The sequence below is a fragment of the Carcharhinus amblyrhynchos genome, chromosome 15 (genome assembly GCF_965287045.1).
Source record: "Carcharhinus amblyrhynchos chromosome 15, sCarAmb.v2.hapA, whole genome shotgun sequence".
NCBI lineage: Eukaryota > Metazoa > Chordata > Chondrichthyes > Carcharhiniformes > Carcharhinidae > Carcharhinus > Carcharhinus amblyrhynchos.
The window spans coordinates 78,458,497-78,475,366 of record NC_137338.1 but is presented as its reverse complement, the minus strand read 5'-3'; the positions used below and the strand labels follow the sequence as shown (position 1 = coordinate 78,475,366).

Below are 16,870 nucleotides of genomic sequence, written 5' to 3'. Positions count from 1 at the left end.
GGAGCGGGGAGAGTGCGGGAGTCGCTCCCACGGGTAGAGTGCGGGAGTCGCTCCCACGGGGAGTGAGGAGAGTGTGGGAGTCACTCCCATGGGGAGCGGGGAGAGTGTGGGAGTCACTCCCACAGGGAGCGGGGAGAGTGCGGGAGTCGCTCCCACGGGTAGAGTGCGGGAGTCGCTCCCACGGGGAGTGAGGAGAGTGTGGGAGTCACTCCCATGGGGAGCGGGGAGAGTGTGGGAGTCACTCCCACAGGGAGCGGGGAGAGTGTGGGAGTCACTCCCATGGGGAGCGGGGAGAGTGCGGGAGTCGCTCCCACGGGGAGCGGGGAGAGTGCGGGAGTCGCTCCCACGGGTAGAGTGCGGGAGTCGCTCCCACGGGGAGTGAGGAGAGTGTGGGAGTCACTCCCATGGGGAGTGGGGAGAGTGCGGGAGTCACTCCCATGGGGAGAGGGGAGAGTGCGGGAGTCGCTCCCACGGGGAGTGGGGAGAGTGCGGGAGTCGCTCCCGCGGGGAGGAGGGAGAGTGTGGGAGTCGCTCCCACGGGGAGCGGGGAGAGTGTGGGAGTCGCTCCCACGGGGAGTGGTTGGGGTGAATCCCATCGATGTGATTAAGGGGGGAAGCTGGATAAACACGGAGTGGGGGAAGGAATAGAAGGATCTGGGGGCAAGGAAGTAGGGATGCAGGAGGAGGCTGAAGTGGGGACAGGAAGAGGGGTGGAATGGGGGTGGGGCAGGGGAATGTTGATGGGGGATAATTTTAGAAAAGACCGGATTATGACAGGTTTCAGGAGAGCAGATTCCGCAAGGTGAACTACCCTTTATTTCTACTTCACCCCGAGTGAGATGGGAACATTCCCGAATGACGGAATCACCAATGGTTTAACAATCTACTTGCTGTATTGACAGAACAAGCACGGTTTCTGATTGGAATATCGCTGCCCTCGTTACGAAGGACGCTGGGTAGTAATGAAAACTGAGGGAATCGCACGCGCAAATCCTCCCCCACCTCGGAAACCCTGCCTCAACCCGTTTCCCGCACAGACGGTCTTGCCCGGTAAGGGGGTTCACTTGACACCACACCGTACATGTCCACCCATCCCATCGTCCCCCCCCAACTCCCCTACCGCCACTGGGGGAGCCGGGGTCACGGTTCAAAGGTCAGGGGCCAGGGTTGTCAGTGAGCCTTTGGTCAGCTACTAGGTGAGAGGTCAGCAGGACCAGGGGCTGTTGGGGGAGGAGAAGTTGTGGGCGGTTGGAAGGGGAAGCACAAGGAGGCAGGCTGCCGTGAGTGGCTCCCACCCTCTGCATGCCTCCCAATACCCCTTCCTCCCTGCCACCAAACCCTCACCCTTCCCCCTCACAAACCTTTGCGTCAAAATGTTCAGCAAGTGGCCTGTGGTGGCCATTTTGAAATTGTCTCCAATTTGTTGGCCACTTTGAAATAGTCACCTTGTTTTAGGCCATTTTGAATTTGTCTCCATGTTGTTGGCCATTTTTAAATAGTCACCTTGTTGTCGGCCATTTTGAATTTGTCTCCATGTTGTCGGCCATTTTGAAATCGTCTCCTTGTTGTCGGCCATTTTGACAGATGGGTTTTCTTTATAAAATTCAGGTTACTGCACCCCATCAGTAACCGCCCTCCCCCACACTCCCACATCCTCGCCAAAAGTGTTCTTCCCAAACCATCAGATCGGTCAGCCCAAAATGGGATAGCTCTGACAAAATTGGCGATTGACCTCCCAGGGACTCTCCAAAGAGGGGGAAATGGCTGCCTGCGTGAGCGGGCAATCATTTCCTGAGGCAGTCGACACTGTCCGAAGAGGCATCGGGCAGATGAACACTGGGGTGGGGGAGGGGGGGGGGGTGGGTGCGTCGGCTGAAGGGAGTTCAGAGGAATAAAACAGTGAAGGAAAATTCCAAATCCCATCCCATCCCAAACAAGGCGTCAAGATGAACGGAGGAGATGGCAATGTTTCAGCTTGGGTTGGGCTGAACTGCAACACCAATGGGTGCAATGACCTGGGGGAAGAGAGAGGGAGAGAGGGAGAGAGCATGAGGACAATTGTATCGCTCTTTCAAAGGGTTAGCAAAGACACAGTGGGGTGAATGGCCTCTAATTGTGCTGCACTGGTCTCGAATTTTTCCGGGTTCCAAGAGATGTCCACAGAATGGGGTCAACTGCAGAGTCCACATTGGGGGGGGAGCGGTTAAGGACTAGGAGGGGCTTCCAGAGACCAAGGTGGGAGGGGGGTTAGAAAGGGCTCCCACAGAAGTGTGGGGGGGTTAGAAAGGGCTCCCACAGGTCATCTCATCGCGGAGTTCCTCTTCAGCCGGCCCGCGCATAGGCTCCTCGTCACTGTAGGCCGGAGCGTAGTCACGGCGACTGGAAACACGGGGACGCCTTCCCAGTAGGTCACTCGCCGCGCTCTCCATCTCATCCACTGTCATGTGACAGGCATCAGCTATCTCTCGCTTTGCAAATGCCACAAATTTGGGGTCCCGAGCATAAAGTTCCAACCCTTCAGAGATCAATACCTGAGGGAGAGTCAGAGAGAAGGGAGTCAGAGATCGAGAGAGAGAGGCAGGGAGCGAGAGAGAGAGAGGGAGCGAGAGAGAGAGAGGGAGCGAGAGAGAGAGGGAGCGAGAGAGAGGGAGCGAGAGAGAGAGAGGGAGCGAGAGAGAGAGAGGGAGCGAGAGAGAGGGAGCGAGAGAGAGAGAGGGAGCGAGAGAGAGAGAGGGAGCGAGAGAGAGAGAGGGAGCGAGAGAGAGGGAGCGAGAGAGAGAGAGGGAGCGAGAGAGAGAGAGGGAGCGAGAGAGAGAGAGGGAGCGAGAGAGAGAGGGAGCGAGAGAGAGAGAGGGAGCGAGAGAGAGAGAGGGAGCGAGAGAGAGAGGGAGCGAGAGAGAGAGGGAGCGAGAGAGAGAGAGGGAGCGAGAGAGAGAGGGAGCGAGAGAGAGAGAGGGAGCAAGAGAGAGAGGGAGCGAGAGAGAGAGGGAGCGAGAGAGAGGGAGCGAGAGAGAGAGAGGGAGCGAGAGAGAGAGAGGGAGCGAGAGAGAGAGGGAGCGAGAGAGAGAGGGAGCGAGAGAGAGAGAGGGAGCGAGAGAGAGAGAGGGAGCGAGAGAGAGAGAGGGAGCGAGAGAGAGAGAGGGAGCGAGAGAGAGAGGGAGCGAGAGAGAGAGAGGGAGCAAGAGAGAGAGAGGGAGCAAGAGAGAGAGGGAGCAAGAGAGAGAGAGGGAGCGAGAGAGAGAGGGAGCGAGAGAGAGAGAGGGAGCGAGAGAGAGAGGGAGCGAGAGAGAGAGAGGGAGCGAGAGAGAGAGAGGGAGCGAGAGAGAGAGGGAGCGAGAGAGAGAGGGAGCGAGAGAGAGAGAGGGAGCGAGAGAGAGAGAGGGAGCGAGACAGAGAGGGAGCGAGAGAGAGAGAGGGAGCAAGAGAGAGAGGGAGCAAGAGAGAGAGAGAGGGAGCAAGAGAGAGAGAGGGAGCGAGAGAGAGAAACAGGGGGCGAGAGAGAGAGAGGGAGCGAGAGAGAGAGAGGGAGCGAGAGCGAGAGGGAGCGAGAGAGAGAGAGGGAGTGAGAGAGAGAGGGAGCGAGAGAAACAGGGGGCGAGAGAAACAGGGGACGAGAGAGACAGAGACAGAGAGAGAGACAGCAAGAGACAGAGAATGAGAGAGAGAGTAAGAGAGAATGAGTGAGAGATAGTAAGAGAGAGACAGAGAGAGAGAGACAGAGAGAGAGACAGTGAGAGAGAGACAGCAGAGAGAGACTCAGGGAGAAAAGAGAAAGGGAGAGACAGGGAGAGAGCGAAACAGACAGAGAGAGAGAGGCAGTGAGAGCGTGCGAGAGACAGAGAGAGATTACTGAACACACTATTAAACTGGGACAGTGGGATTAGACTGGGTGGGATATTAAAGGGTGCGGGGAGTGAGGGGGAGAGTGGGATTAGACTGGGTGGGATATTAAAGGGTGCGGGGAGTGAGGGGGAGAGTGGGATTAGACTGGGTGGGATATTAAAGGGTGCAGGGAGTGAGGGGGGAGAGTGGGATTAGACTGGGTGGGATATTAAAGGGAGCGGGGAGTGAGGGGGAGAGTAGGATTAGACTGGGTGAGATATTAAAGGGTGCGGGGAGTGAGGGGGAGAGTGGGATTAGACTGGGTGGGATATTAAAGGGTGCGGGAAGTGAGGGGAGAGTGGGATTAGACTGGGTGGGATATTAAAGGGTGCGGGGAGTGAGGAGGACAGTGGGATTAGACTGGGTGGGATATTAAAGGGTGCGGGGAGTGAGGGGGAGAGTGGGATTAGACTGGGTGGGATATTAAAGGGTGCGAGGAGTGAGGGGGAGAGTGGGATTAGACTGGGTGGGATATTAAAGGGTGCGGGGAGTGAGGGGGAGAGTGGGATTAGACTGGGTGGGATATTAAAGGGTGCGGGGAGTGAGGGGAAGGGGAGTGTTGAGAGGAGGGCAAGTGAGGGGAGGGGGAGTGAGGGAAGTGGGAGTGAGGGAGAGATATGGGGAGTGACAGGGAGTAAGGAGAATGGGTGGAGTGAAGGTGAGTGGCAGGGAGTGAGGGGTAGTGAGGAGTACTGAGGGTGAGTGAGGAGGCGTGAGGTGGAGTGAGAGGGACTGAGGGGGAGTGAGAAATGGTGAGGGGGAGTGAAGGAGAGTGAGAAGGAATGAGGTGGAGTGATAGGGAGTGAGGGGGAGTGACAGGGAGTGAGGGGGAGTGACGGGGAGTGAGGAGGAGTGACAGGGAGTGAGGGGGAGTGACGGGGAGTGAGGGGGAGTGACGGGGAGTGAGGGGGAGTGAGGAGGAGTGACAAGGAGTGCAGGGGAGTGAGGAGGAGGGGGAGTGAGGGTGAGTGACGGGAGAGTGGGGGGAGTGAGGGTGAGTGAGGGGAATAGGGTGAGTGAGGGAATGAGGGGAAGGGGGAGTGAGGGTGAGTGAGGGGATTGAGGGGGAGTGAAGGTGAGTGACGGGACAGTGAGGGGGAGTGAAGATGAGTGAGAGGAGTGAGGGAGAATGAGGGGGATTGAGGGGAGTGAGGGGGATTGAAGGGAGTGAGGGTGAGTGAGGGGGAGTGACGGTGAGTGACGGGAGTAACGGGGAGTGAGGGTGAGTGAGGGGAGTGAAGATGAGTGAGGGTGAGTGAGGGGAGTGAAGGTGAGTGAGGGGGATTGGGGGGGATTGAGGGCAGTGAGGGGGAGTGACGAGAGTAATGGGGGGTGAGGGTGAGTGACAGTGCTGAGGGGGTCAGGCTGGCACTCACTGCTTCCACCAGGCTGTCGGCACTGCCCTGTTTGTCGTTGTAGTGATGATCGAGCTGCCCGGGGACCCTCAGCGTGGCCGCGGTGTAGGTTCGATACGGGGGGTCCTGGTCCTCGGTGTACCAGCGGCTCTGCGGCAGCGAGCTCAGGCTGCGGTTCTTCTTATCCCAGGCCTCCTCGGGCTCCACCAGGATCAGGGGGGCGTAGAAGAGGCGGCTGCGCTTGGCGCGGGAGGGTGGGGGGGTGGCCCAGGACTGGGTGGATCCGGCAGAGGAGGGGCTGCTGCTCCGACGCGAGTCATAGCTGCCGGTGTCGTAGGTCTGTGGAATGAAACAGAGCGGGTAGGCCTCACGTACCAAACGGTGCATCGGCAATTCGACTACGAGGGGCATCGCGGGTTTGCGCAAACCCGTCCCTCACATGCTGGGTGCCTCACCGCAGCTCTGGGACACCCACCACGCTCCCCCCTCCACCCCTACCCCATCACCACCCTGGGGAAAAAAGCTACATCTCGAGCATCGCCATCAGGCAATTCGACTAACAGAGGCATCACTGCTGAAAACACTCTTGTCCTTTACTTACAGGGAACTCGCTTCCCAGCAACCACCCCCCCCGCCCCACCTTCACACTGCACATCCCCACCACCCCCCCCGCAGAAAAAACTCCAAGATTTCAAGCAGGCAATTCGACTAAAGGGGGCTGCGCATTTTGACACAGCCGTGTTTCCCCACTGACGGGGCGTCGCAGTGTCTCTGGGCCGCTCACCACTACCACCGACCTCTCTGGCCAAGCTGCCAATCGTCGCTGGACAATTGGGTGAAGAAGGGGATCAATGTTTGACGCACTCTGGTCTCCCCTCGCTGTCGAGGGGTGGCATCACCTCCGAGCAACCCCCCCCCACCCCCTCTTCCCCACCACCACCACCACCATCCCACAGCATATAAATAACAGGTAAGGACAGCTAAGGGGGGGGGGGGGGGGGGGGTGGGTGTATTACCTGGTGTTGCAACCCTCTGCGGGTTTGCTTGCGCTGCTGGTATGTCCCGGGGATGGGAATATCATCTCCACTGTCCTGCCGGCTCAGACACTGGATGCTGAAGTTCGGCGTTCTCCCTGGAAACGGGAAAACGGAGGCGGATAATGACAAACGCAGCACAGAGACAGACAGAACACCCAGAGCATACAGAACCGGATTTCTCACTAAACCACAACTGAGCGACTAGTTTGGGATTGATACAGGGCTATGGGGAGAGAGCGGGGCAGTGGGATTAGTTTGGGGATTGATACAGGGCTATGGGGAGAGAGCAGGGCAGTGGGGTTAGTTTGGGGATTGATACAGGGCTATGGGGAGAGAGCGGGACAGTGGGGTTAGTTTGGGGATTGATACAGGGCTATGGGGAGAGAGCGGGGCAGTGGGATTAGTTTGGGGATTGATACAGGGCTATGGGGAGAGAGCGGGGCAGTGGGATTAGTTTGGGATTGATACAGGGCTATGGGGAGAGAGCGGGGCAGTGGGGTTAGTTTGGGGATTGATACAGGGCTATGGGGAGGGAGTGGGGCAGTGGGATTAGTTTGGGGATTGATACAGGGCTATGGGGAGGGAGTGGGGCAGTGGGGTTAGTTTGGGGATTGATACAGGGCTATGGGGAGAGAGCGGGGCAGTGGGATTAGTTTGGGATTGATACAGGGCTATGGGGAGAGAGCGGGGCAGTGGGATTAGTTTGGGGATTGATACAGGGCTATGGGGAGAGAGTGGGACAGTGGGGTTAGTTTGGGGATTGATACAGGGCTGTGGGGAGACAGAGGGCAGTCTGTCTCTGTCACCTACCTGCTGGTGTGGGAGGAAGCAGACGTCTCCGTGGCGTGTGTCTGGTCTCAGAGCGTACAGGGATGTCGTTGTCATGGTGACTGTAGTGTTTGGAAGCGTGTGTGGTGTTATAGACGCCGCGGAACGCCTCCGGCTCAACAAGTTCTGTCGGCCTGTCACGGGAGGACACTGACCTGCTGACGGGGCAGGAACAAAAATCAATCTGGAGACTCCCACATGTCCACAGTACACTCCCCCTCGGCAAACACAAACTCTACTCACCTGTATCCCAAACCGGGACCAACTCTAGACCCTGTGCTCGCTGTACCATACCGGTCCCTGACCAGGAATAACGCCCATCTCAAACTCTCAACAAATCTCTACAACCCTCCCTATCTCTCTTCTCCAGCCCCGACAACCCTCCCTATCTCTGTAACCTCCTCCAGTCCCTACAACCCTCCCTATCTCTGTAACCCCCTCCAGTCCCTACAACCCTCCCTATCTCTGTAACCCCCTCCAGTCCCTACAACCCTCCCTATCTCTGTAACCTCCTCCAGCCCCTACAACCCTCCCTATCTCTATAACCCCCTCCAGTCCCTACAACCCTCCCTATCTCTGTAACCTCCTCCAGCCCCTACAACCCTCCCTATATCTGTAACCTCCTCCAATCCCTACAACCCTCCCTATCTCTGTAACCTCCTCCAGCCCCTACAACCCTCCCTATCTCTGTAACCTCCTCCAGCCCATACAACCCTCCCTACCTCTCTTCTCCAGCCCCTAAATCCCTCCCTATCTCTATAACCCCCTCCAGTCCCTACAACCCTCCCTATCTCTGTAACCTCCTCCAGCCCCTACAACCCTCCCTACCTCTCTTCTCCAGCCCCTAAATCCCTCCCTATCTCTGTAACCTCCTCCAGCCCCTAACAACTCTCCCTATCTCTCTTCTCCAGCCCCTACAACCCTCCCTATCTCTGTAAACTCCTCCAGGGTCAGTGCTGAGGGAGCGCCACACTGTGGGAGGGTCAGGGGTAAACATTCTCATACTACCTGTCCTTACCTGTCTCTGGACGTTACACTATCATTGTCCTCGTCCCTGCTGTAGTATCCTTGCTCTCCGGAGAGACAATCCTCAACATATTCCCCTCCAGACACCGGATCCTCTTTGCGAATGGTTGATGGATGCACTTCACTCTTTGAATCTCTCCTAACCCATCGAAATACAAAAAAATTAGGAATTAGCAAATGTGATGCCACTGTTTAAAAAAGGAGGTAGACAAAAGGCGGGTAACTATAGGCCGGTTAGCTTAACGCCTGTAAAAGGGAAAATGCTTGTATCTATCATCAAGGAAGAAATAGCGAGACATCTGGATATAAATTGTCCATTGGTAAAACGCAGCATGGATTCCTGAAGGGAAAGGGAGGTTTGACTGATTTGGTGGAATTCTTTGAGGACATTACATGTACAGCAGACAGTGGGGAACCTGTGGATGTGGTGTATCTGGATTTCCAGAAGGCTTTCGACAAGGTGCCGCACCAAAGACTGCGACATAAGATAAAGGTGCACAGTGTTACGGGTAATATATTCGCATGGATAGAGGATTGGTTAACTAACAGGAAGCAAAGAGTGGGGATAATGGGTGTTTTTCTGGTTGGTGATCAGTGACTAGTGGTGTGCCTCAGGGATCAATGTTGGGACTGCAATTATTTACGATTTAGAGAGATGATTTGGAGTTGGGGACCAAGTGTAGTGTGTCAAAATTCACAGACCACACTAAGGTGGGTGGCAAAGTGTGCAGAGGACCCTGAGAGTTTGCAAAGGGATATAGATAGTCTAAGTGAGTGGGTGAGGGTCTGGCAGATGGAGTACAATGTTGGTAAATGTGAGGTCATCCATTTTGGTCGGAATAACAGCAAAATGGATTATTATTTAAATGGTAAAAAATTTCAGCATGCTGCTGTGCAGAGGGACCTGGGTGTCCTTGTGTAAGAATCACAAGGAGTTGGTTTGCAGCAGGTAATGGAGAAGGCAAATGGAATTTTGTCCTTCATTGCCAGAGGGATGGAGTTTAAAAACAGCGAGGTTATGTTGCAGCTGTATAAGGTGCTGGTGAGGCCACACCTGGAGTACTGTGTACAGTTTTGGTCTCCTTACTTGAGAAAGGGTATATTGGCACTGGAGGGGGTACAGAGGAGATTCACTAGGTTGATTCTGGAGTTGAGAAGGTTGGCTTATGAGGACAGACTGAGTAGACTGGGGCTATACTCTTTGTAACTCAGAAAGATGAGGGGAGATCTCATAGAAACATATAAGATTATGAAGGGAATCAATAAGATAGAAGCAGGGAAGTTGTTTCCACTGGTGGGTGAAACTAGAACTCGGGGGCATAGCCTCAAAATAAGGGGAAGCAGATTTAGGACTGAGTTGAGGAGGAACTTCTTCACACAAAGGGTTGTGAATCTGTGGAATTCCCCACCCAGTGAAGCAGTTGAGGCTGCCTCATTGAATGTTTTTAAGGCAAGGATAGATAAATTTTTGAACAGTAAAGGAATTAAGGGCTATGGTGAGCAGTGGGGTAAGTGGAGCTGCGTCCATGAAAAGATCAGCCATGATCTTATTGAATGGCGGAGCAGGTTCGAGGGGCCAGATGGTCTACTCCTGCTCTGAGTTCTTATTGTAATAGAGTCCCTCACTCCCACCTTCTCCCCGTATCCCTCACTCCCACCTTCTCCCCGTATCCCTCACTCCCACCTTCTCCCCGTATCCCTCAATCCCCACCTTCTCCCCGTATCCCTCAATCCCCACCTTCTCCCCGTATCCCTCAATCCCACCTTCTCTCCGTATCCCTCAATCCCCACCTTCTCCCCATATCCCTCAATCCCCACCTTCTCCCCGTATCCCTCAATCCCACCTTCTCCCCGTATCCCTCAATCCCCACCTTCTCCCCGTATCCCTCAATCCCCACCTTCTCCCCGTATCCCTCAATCCCACCTTCTCCCCGTATCCCTCAATCCCCACCTTCTCTCCGTATCCCTCAATCCCCACCTTCTCCCCATATCCCTCAATCCCCACCTTCTCCCCGTATCCCTCAATCCCACCTTCTCCCCGTATCCCTCAATCCCCACCTTCTCCCCGTATCCCTCAATCCCCACCTTCTCCCCGTATCCCTCAATCCCACCTTCTCTCCGTATCCCTCAATCCCCACCTTCTCCCCGTATCCCTCAATCCCCACCTTCTCCCCGTATCCCTCAATCCCCACCTTCTCCCCGTATCCCTCAATCCCACCTTCTCCCCGTATCCCTCAATCCCCACCTCCTCCCCGTATCCCTCAATCCCCACCTTCTCTCCGTATCCCTCAATCCCCACCTTCTCCCCGTATCCCTCAATCCCCACCTTCTCCCCGTATCCCTCAATCCCACCTTCTCCCCGTATCCCTCAATCCCCACCTTCTCCCCGTATCCCTCAATCCCACCTTCTCCCCGTATCCCTCAATCCCCACCTTCTCCCCGTATCCCTCAATCCCCACCTCCTCCCCGTATCCCTCAATCCCCACCTTCTCCCCGTATCCCTCAATCCCCACCTTCTCCCCGTATCCCTCAATCCCCACCTTCTCCCCGTATCCCTCAATCCCCACCTTCTCCCCGTATCCCTCAATCCCCACCTTCTCCCCGTATCCCTCAATCCCCACCTTCTCCCCGTATCCCTCAATCCCCACCTTCTCCCGTATCCCTCAATCCCCACCTTCTCCCCGTATCCCTCAATCCCCACCTTCTCCCCGTATCCCTCAATCCCCACCTTCTCCCCGTATCCCTCAATCCCCACCTTCTCCCCGTATCCCTCAATCCCCACCTTCTCCCCGTATTCCTCAATCCTCACCTTCTCCCCGTATCCCTCAATCCCACCTTCTCTCCGTATCCCTCAATCCCACCTTCTCCCCGTATCCCTCAATCCCCACCTTCTCCCCGTATCCCTCAATCCCCACCTTCTCCCCGTATCCCTCAATCCCCACCTTCTCCCCGTATTCCTCAATCCTCACCTTCTCCCCGTATCCCTCAATCCCCGCCTTCTCCCCGTATCCCTCAATCCCCATGTTGTTTCTGATTGGAGGATGTGATGACAGTGGGGGGGAGGGCTCAGGTTAATCAATAACTGGATGCCCCATACAGTCAAATAGCCCCTGACCCACGCACCAGATCACAGCCTTGGGGGAGGAAGCGGAGGGTAGTTGGGTGATGGTATCAGCAGGTTTGAGGTCGGGGAAGCGCTCGCTCGGAGGGGAGCTCGTGTACCTGATGTTGGGGGACGCCCTCTCGGGACTTGGGGGCTGGGTCTCAGGGACATCTTCCTGACTGATGCTCCGCACCTTCTGTCCGAGCAGCACTGACCCATTCACCACTCGCTTACTGCTGGGTTCTGGGGGGGGCTCGCTGCCAATCAGGATGCTGACCGACTGCAAGGAGGAGGCAGAGGCCTTCGAACCACGTCGATCCAGGCTCTGTACAGGAGAGGCCACACATTCATCAAACACTCCCAGGACGGGGTACAGCACGGGGTTAGATACAGAGTAAAGCTCCCTCTACACTGTCCCCATCAAACACTCCCAGGACAGGTACAGCACGGGGTTAGATACAGAGTAAAGCTCCCTCTACACTGTCCCCATCAAACACTCCCAGGACAGGTACAGCACAGGGTTAGATACAGAGTAAAGCTCCCTCTACACTGTCCCCCATCAAACACTCCCAGGACGGGTACAGCACGGGGTTAGATACAGAGTAAAGCTCCCTCTACACTGTCCCCCATTGAATTTGTGCAACATAGGCGATTGTCCCTTCACCTGGTGATTCTGCCCCTTCAGCATCGTCCTCCCACTCTCTTTACTTCATCTCCCTCCTCCACCCCCCCATATTCTTCTCTTTTCTCCATCATGGGCAGCGCGGTGCCACAGTGGTTAGCACAGCTGTCTCACAGAGCCAGGGACTTGGATTCGATTTCCAGCTCGGGTCACTGTATGTGCAGAGTCAGTATGTTCTCCCCGTGTCTGCGTGGGTTTCCTCTGGGTGCTCCAGTTTCCTCCCACAACGTGCTGATTGGGTGAATTTGCCTTGCTAAATTCTATCTCAGTGTACACGAACAGGCGCCGGAGGGTGGCGTCTCAGGGATTTTCACAGTAATTTCACTGCAGTGTTAATGTAAGCCTACTTGTGACATTAATAAATAAACTCCCCCCCCCTCCCCCATGAACACATCGAGACGGGTCACCTCAGCCGCTCCCAGTGGAACTGAGATGCTTGCCACTCTCTGGGTAAGTGAGAATTATTGTGAGTGGGAGTCACTGAAATGAAAGAACTGACCGGGTGTGTGTCTTCAGCACCGTGCACTCTCTCTTCCTCCGGTTCCTCCAGTAGGTCACACGAGATTGCCCGCCGTATTTCTGGCCCAATGTCCTGTAGTGTCCGCAGTCCGGCCTGATCAGACCAATCAAAGGTTACCCAGAACAATAAACAATCCCATCGTAATCATCCACCCACCCAAATCTATCCATCTACTACTGACCCTCCCACAGTGCGGTGCTCCCTCAGCACTGACCCTCCCACAGTGCAGCGCTTCCTCAGCACTGACCCTCCCACAGTGCGGCGCTCCCTCAGCACTGACCTTCCCACAGTGCGGCGCTCCCTCAGCACTGACCCTCCCACAGTGCGGTGCTCCCTCAGCACTGACCTTCCCACAGTGTGGCGCTCCCTCAGCACTGACCCTCCCAAATGCAGCGCTCCCTCAGCACTGAGCCTCCCACAGTGCAGCGCTCCCTCAGCACTGACCCTCCCACAGTGCAGCGCTCCCTCAGCACTGACCCTCCCACAGTGTGGCGCTCCCTCAGCACTGAGCCTCCCACAGTGCAGCGCTCCCTCAGCACTGACCCTCCCACAGTGCGGTGCTCCCTCAGCACTGAGCTCCCACAGTGCAGCGCTCCCTCAGCACTGACCCTCCCACAGTGCGGCGCTCCCTCAGCACTGACCCTCCCACAGTGCGGCGCTCCCTCAGCACTGACCCTCCCACAGTGGGTTGTTCGTGGAGTGCTGACCCAGATCCCAGGCTGACCTGTAAGGTGGTCGAGTTGCAGGGGTCCGACTCCCCAAACAGACCCTTTTCTTTCCTTCTCCGGAACTTCCTGAAGTAATCCTGGATCAAGAAGGTGGCGTAAAACTTTCCGACTGTCACCTCCTCGTCTGTGTGAGAGTTAGAGAGACAGGGAGAGAGGGAGAGACAGAGAAAGAGAGGGAGGGACAGACAGGGTGGGACAGAGAGGGAGGGACAGTGCCGAAGAGACAGAGAGATTGGCAGATGGAGAGAAATGCACAGACCGAGAGAGAGGGACAGACCGAGAGAGAGGGACAGACCGAGAGAGACGGACAGACCGAGAGAGAGGACAGACCGAGAGAGAGGGACAGATCGAGAGAGAGGGACAGACCGAGAGAGACGGACAGATCGAGTGAGACGGACAGATCGAGAGAGACGGACAGATCGAGAGAGAGGGACAGACCGAGAGAGAGGGACAGATCGAGAGATAGAGACAGACAGAGAGAGGGACAGGCAGAGAGAGGAAGAGAGAGAGAGAGGCACAGACAGAGAGAGAGGAACAGAGAGAGAGAGAGGAACAGACAGAGAGAGGGACAGACAGAGAGAGATACAGAGAAACATTGAGTTGACTCTGGAATAGTGTTTGTGGATAGCGATGGGAGCACTTTGATCCCCTTGGAATCAGGAATGGTGTTTGAGAACTCTGGAGGATCGCTCAGGGGAAGCAGGAGATGTTGTATCTTTCGATTTTCAAACTGCATTTTCCAAGATGTCAAACAAGTGATTATTGTGAATGATGATGGGATTAGGGGAAAGGGTTAACTTTCTGATACAAATCCAGGCCCCGATGGGTCACTGTCAAAGGGCCGGCTGTGAGTGCTGGGGCCTGAAGGGTATGTGATAGATATGAATGACAGAGATACAGAGAGTCATGCCTGCCAGTTTGCAGAGGATATTGAGCTCGGTGGGGAAGGGGGAGCTGTGAGGAGGACACAGAGAGACTGCCAAGGGGTACTGGCCCCGAACCTTCAGCTCAATCAGATTCCCACTCCTATTGCCATTCCCCACCCCGTAATCCAGGTGAAACCATCTCACCCGAGCTCCTGCCTCAGGCTGGAAAGGTGGGGGGGGGATGTGGGACCTGCAGCGGGTCGTGGGGCCTCTAGCCCAGGATGGCTATAGTTCAGGGGAGGGGAAGAGCAAAGAGAGGAGGATGGAAGGAGTGGGGGAAGAAGGTGGGAGAGGGTGAGGGGGGGATAGATGTGGGAGATGAGAACAAGCAGGGCAGTACGGTGGCACAGAGGTTAGCGCTGCTGCCTCACAGCGCCAGGAACCTGGGTTCAATTCCTGCTTTGGGTCACTGTCTGTGTGGAGTCTGCACGTCCTCCCTGTGTCTGCGTGGGTTTCCCGATTTCCTCCCACTGTCCTAAAGATGTGCAGGTTCGGGTTACTGGCCATGCTAAAATTGACCCTTAGTGTCAGGGGAATTAGCAGGGTAAATATGTGGGGTTATGGGAATAGGGCCTGGGTGGGATTGGGGTCGGTACAGACTCAATGGACCGAATGGCCTCCTCCTGCACAGTAGTAATTCAATGATTCCATGATAAGTGGAGAAGGGAAGAGGCAGAAATTGCTGAGGGGGGTAGGGAGAGGCAGGAGGGGTAGAGAAAGAGGGGAGAGGTAGGAGGATGAGAGAGGGAGATGGGGGAAAGAGAGGAGAGGTAGGAAGGTGAGGGAGGTAGATGGGGAAAAGAGAGGAGAGGGCGAATGGAGAAGGGCCAGCGGAGAGGGTCTCTGATGGGGAGACTCTCTGGGCGATAGGGGTCTATGATGGGGAGTCTCTCTGGGTGATAGGGGTCTCTGATGGGGAGTCTCTCTGGGTGATAGGGGTCTCTGATGGGGAGTCTCTCTGGGTGATAGGGGTCTCTGATGGGGGAGACTCTCTGGGTGATAGGGGTCTCTGATGGGGGAGTCTCTCTGGGTGATAGGGGTCTCTGATGGGGGAGACTCTCTGGGTGATAGGGGTCTCTGATGGGGAGTCTCTCTGGGTGATAGGGGTCTCTGATGGGGGAGACTCTCTGGGTGATAGGGGTCTCTGATGGGGAGTCTCTCTGGGTGATAGGGGTCTCTGATGGGGGAGACTCTCTGGGTGATAGGGGTCTCTGATGGGGAGTCTCTCTGGGTGATAGGGGTCTGTGATGGGGAGTCTCTCTGGGTGATAGGGGTCTCTGATGGGGGAGACTCTCTGGGTGATAGGGGTCTCTGATGGGGAGACTCTCTGGGTGATAGGGGTCTATGATGGGGGAGACTCTCTGGGTGATAGGGGTCTCTGATGGGGAGACTCTGGGTGATAGGGGTCTCTGATGGGGAGACTCTCTGGGTAATAGGGGTCTCTGTTGGGGAGACTCTGGGTGATAGGGGTCTCTTATGGGGGAGACTCTCTGGGTGATAGGGGTCTATGATGGGGGAGACTCTCTGGGTGATAGGGGTCTCTGATGGGGAGACTCTCTGGGTGATAGGGGTCTCTGATGGGGAGACTCTGGGTGATAGGGGTCTCTGATGGGGGAGTCTCTCTGGGTGATAGGGGTCTCTGATGGGGAGACTCTCTGGGTGATAGGGTCTCTGATGGGGAGACTCTGGGCGATAGGGGTCTCTGATGGGGGAGACTCTCTGGGTGATAGGGGTCTCTGATGGGGAGACTCTCTGAGTGATAGGGGTCTCTGATGGGGGAGTCTCTCTCGGTGATAGGGGTCTCTGATGGGGGAGACTCTCTGGGTGATAGGGGTCTCTGACGGAGAGACTCTGGGTGATAGGGGTCTCTGATGGGGAGACTCCCTGGGTGATAGGGGTCTCTGATGGGGGAGTCTCTCTCGGTGATAGGGGTTTCTGATGGGGGAGACTCTCTGGGTGATAGGGGTCTCTGATGGGGGAGACTCTCTGGGTGATAGGGGTCTCTGATGGGGGAGTCTCTCTGGGTGATAGGGGTCTCTGATGGGGAGACTCTCTGGGTAATAGGGGTCTCTGTTGGGAGACTCTGGGTGATAGGGGTCTCTGATGGGGGTGTCTCTCTGGGTGATAGGGGTCTCTGATGGGGGAGACTCTCTGGGTGATAGGGGTCTCTGATGGAGAGACTCGCGGGGTGATAGGGGTCTCTGATGGGGGAGACTCTCTGGGTGATAGGAGTCTCTGATGGGGGAGACTCGTGGGGTGATAGGGGTCTCTGATGGGGGAGACTCTCGGGTGATAGGAGTCTCTGATGGGGAGACTCGCGGGGTGATAGGGGTCTCTGATGGGGGAGACTCTCTGGGTGATAGGGGTCTCTGATGGGGGAGACTCGCGGGGTGATAGGGGTCTCTGTGCAATGATTACTTACCTTCAGGGAGGCGGAATAATTTCATCCAGAATTTTTGGTTTGGTGTGTTTCCATATTGTCTTGATAATGAGTCTCAGCTCCATGTTGGCTTGTTCCAGGTTACCTACACACGCACACACACACACACACACACACATAACAAAATACATATCGTTACATTTCAAATAGAAATTGCAAACACAATCCATTCCTCCTTCAGCTGAGAGAGCACCGCACTGTGGGAGGGTCAGTGCTGAGGGAGCGCCGCACTGTGGGAGGGTCAGTGCTGAGGGAGCACCGCACTGTGGGAGGGTCAGTGCTGAGGGAGCGCCGCACTGTGGGAGGGTCAGTGCTGAGGGAGCGCCGCACTGTGGGAGGGTCA

At 56.0% G+C, this 16,870-nt stretch overlaps 1 protein-coding gene across 1 annotated transcript in view; it reads right to left on the bottom strand.

Moving 5' to 3' along the window:
* Positions 1-799: 799 nt before the first annotated feature.
* The window catches only part of LOC145353502 (voltage-dependent L-type calcium channel subunit alpha-1D-like), a 97,506-nt gene continuing 81,435 nt past the window's right edge, over positions 800-16,870 (bottom strand). Inside the window, 9 exon segments of the mRNA XM_080204311.1 lie at positions 800-2,531; positions 5,259-5,576; positions 6,254-6,369; positions 7,085-7,260; positions 8,121-8,267; positions 11,351-11,556; positions 12,413-12,526; positions 13,158-13,280; positions 16,506-16,612. Of these exon segments, the coding sequence (XP_080060437.1) occupies positions 2,280-2,531; positions 5,259-5,576; positions 6,254-6,369; positions 7,085-7,260; positions 8,121-8,267; positions 11,351-11,556; positions 12,413-12,526; positions 13,158-13,280; positions 16,506-16,612 (1,559 nt within the window). The 3' untranslated portion in view covers positions 800-2,279.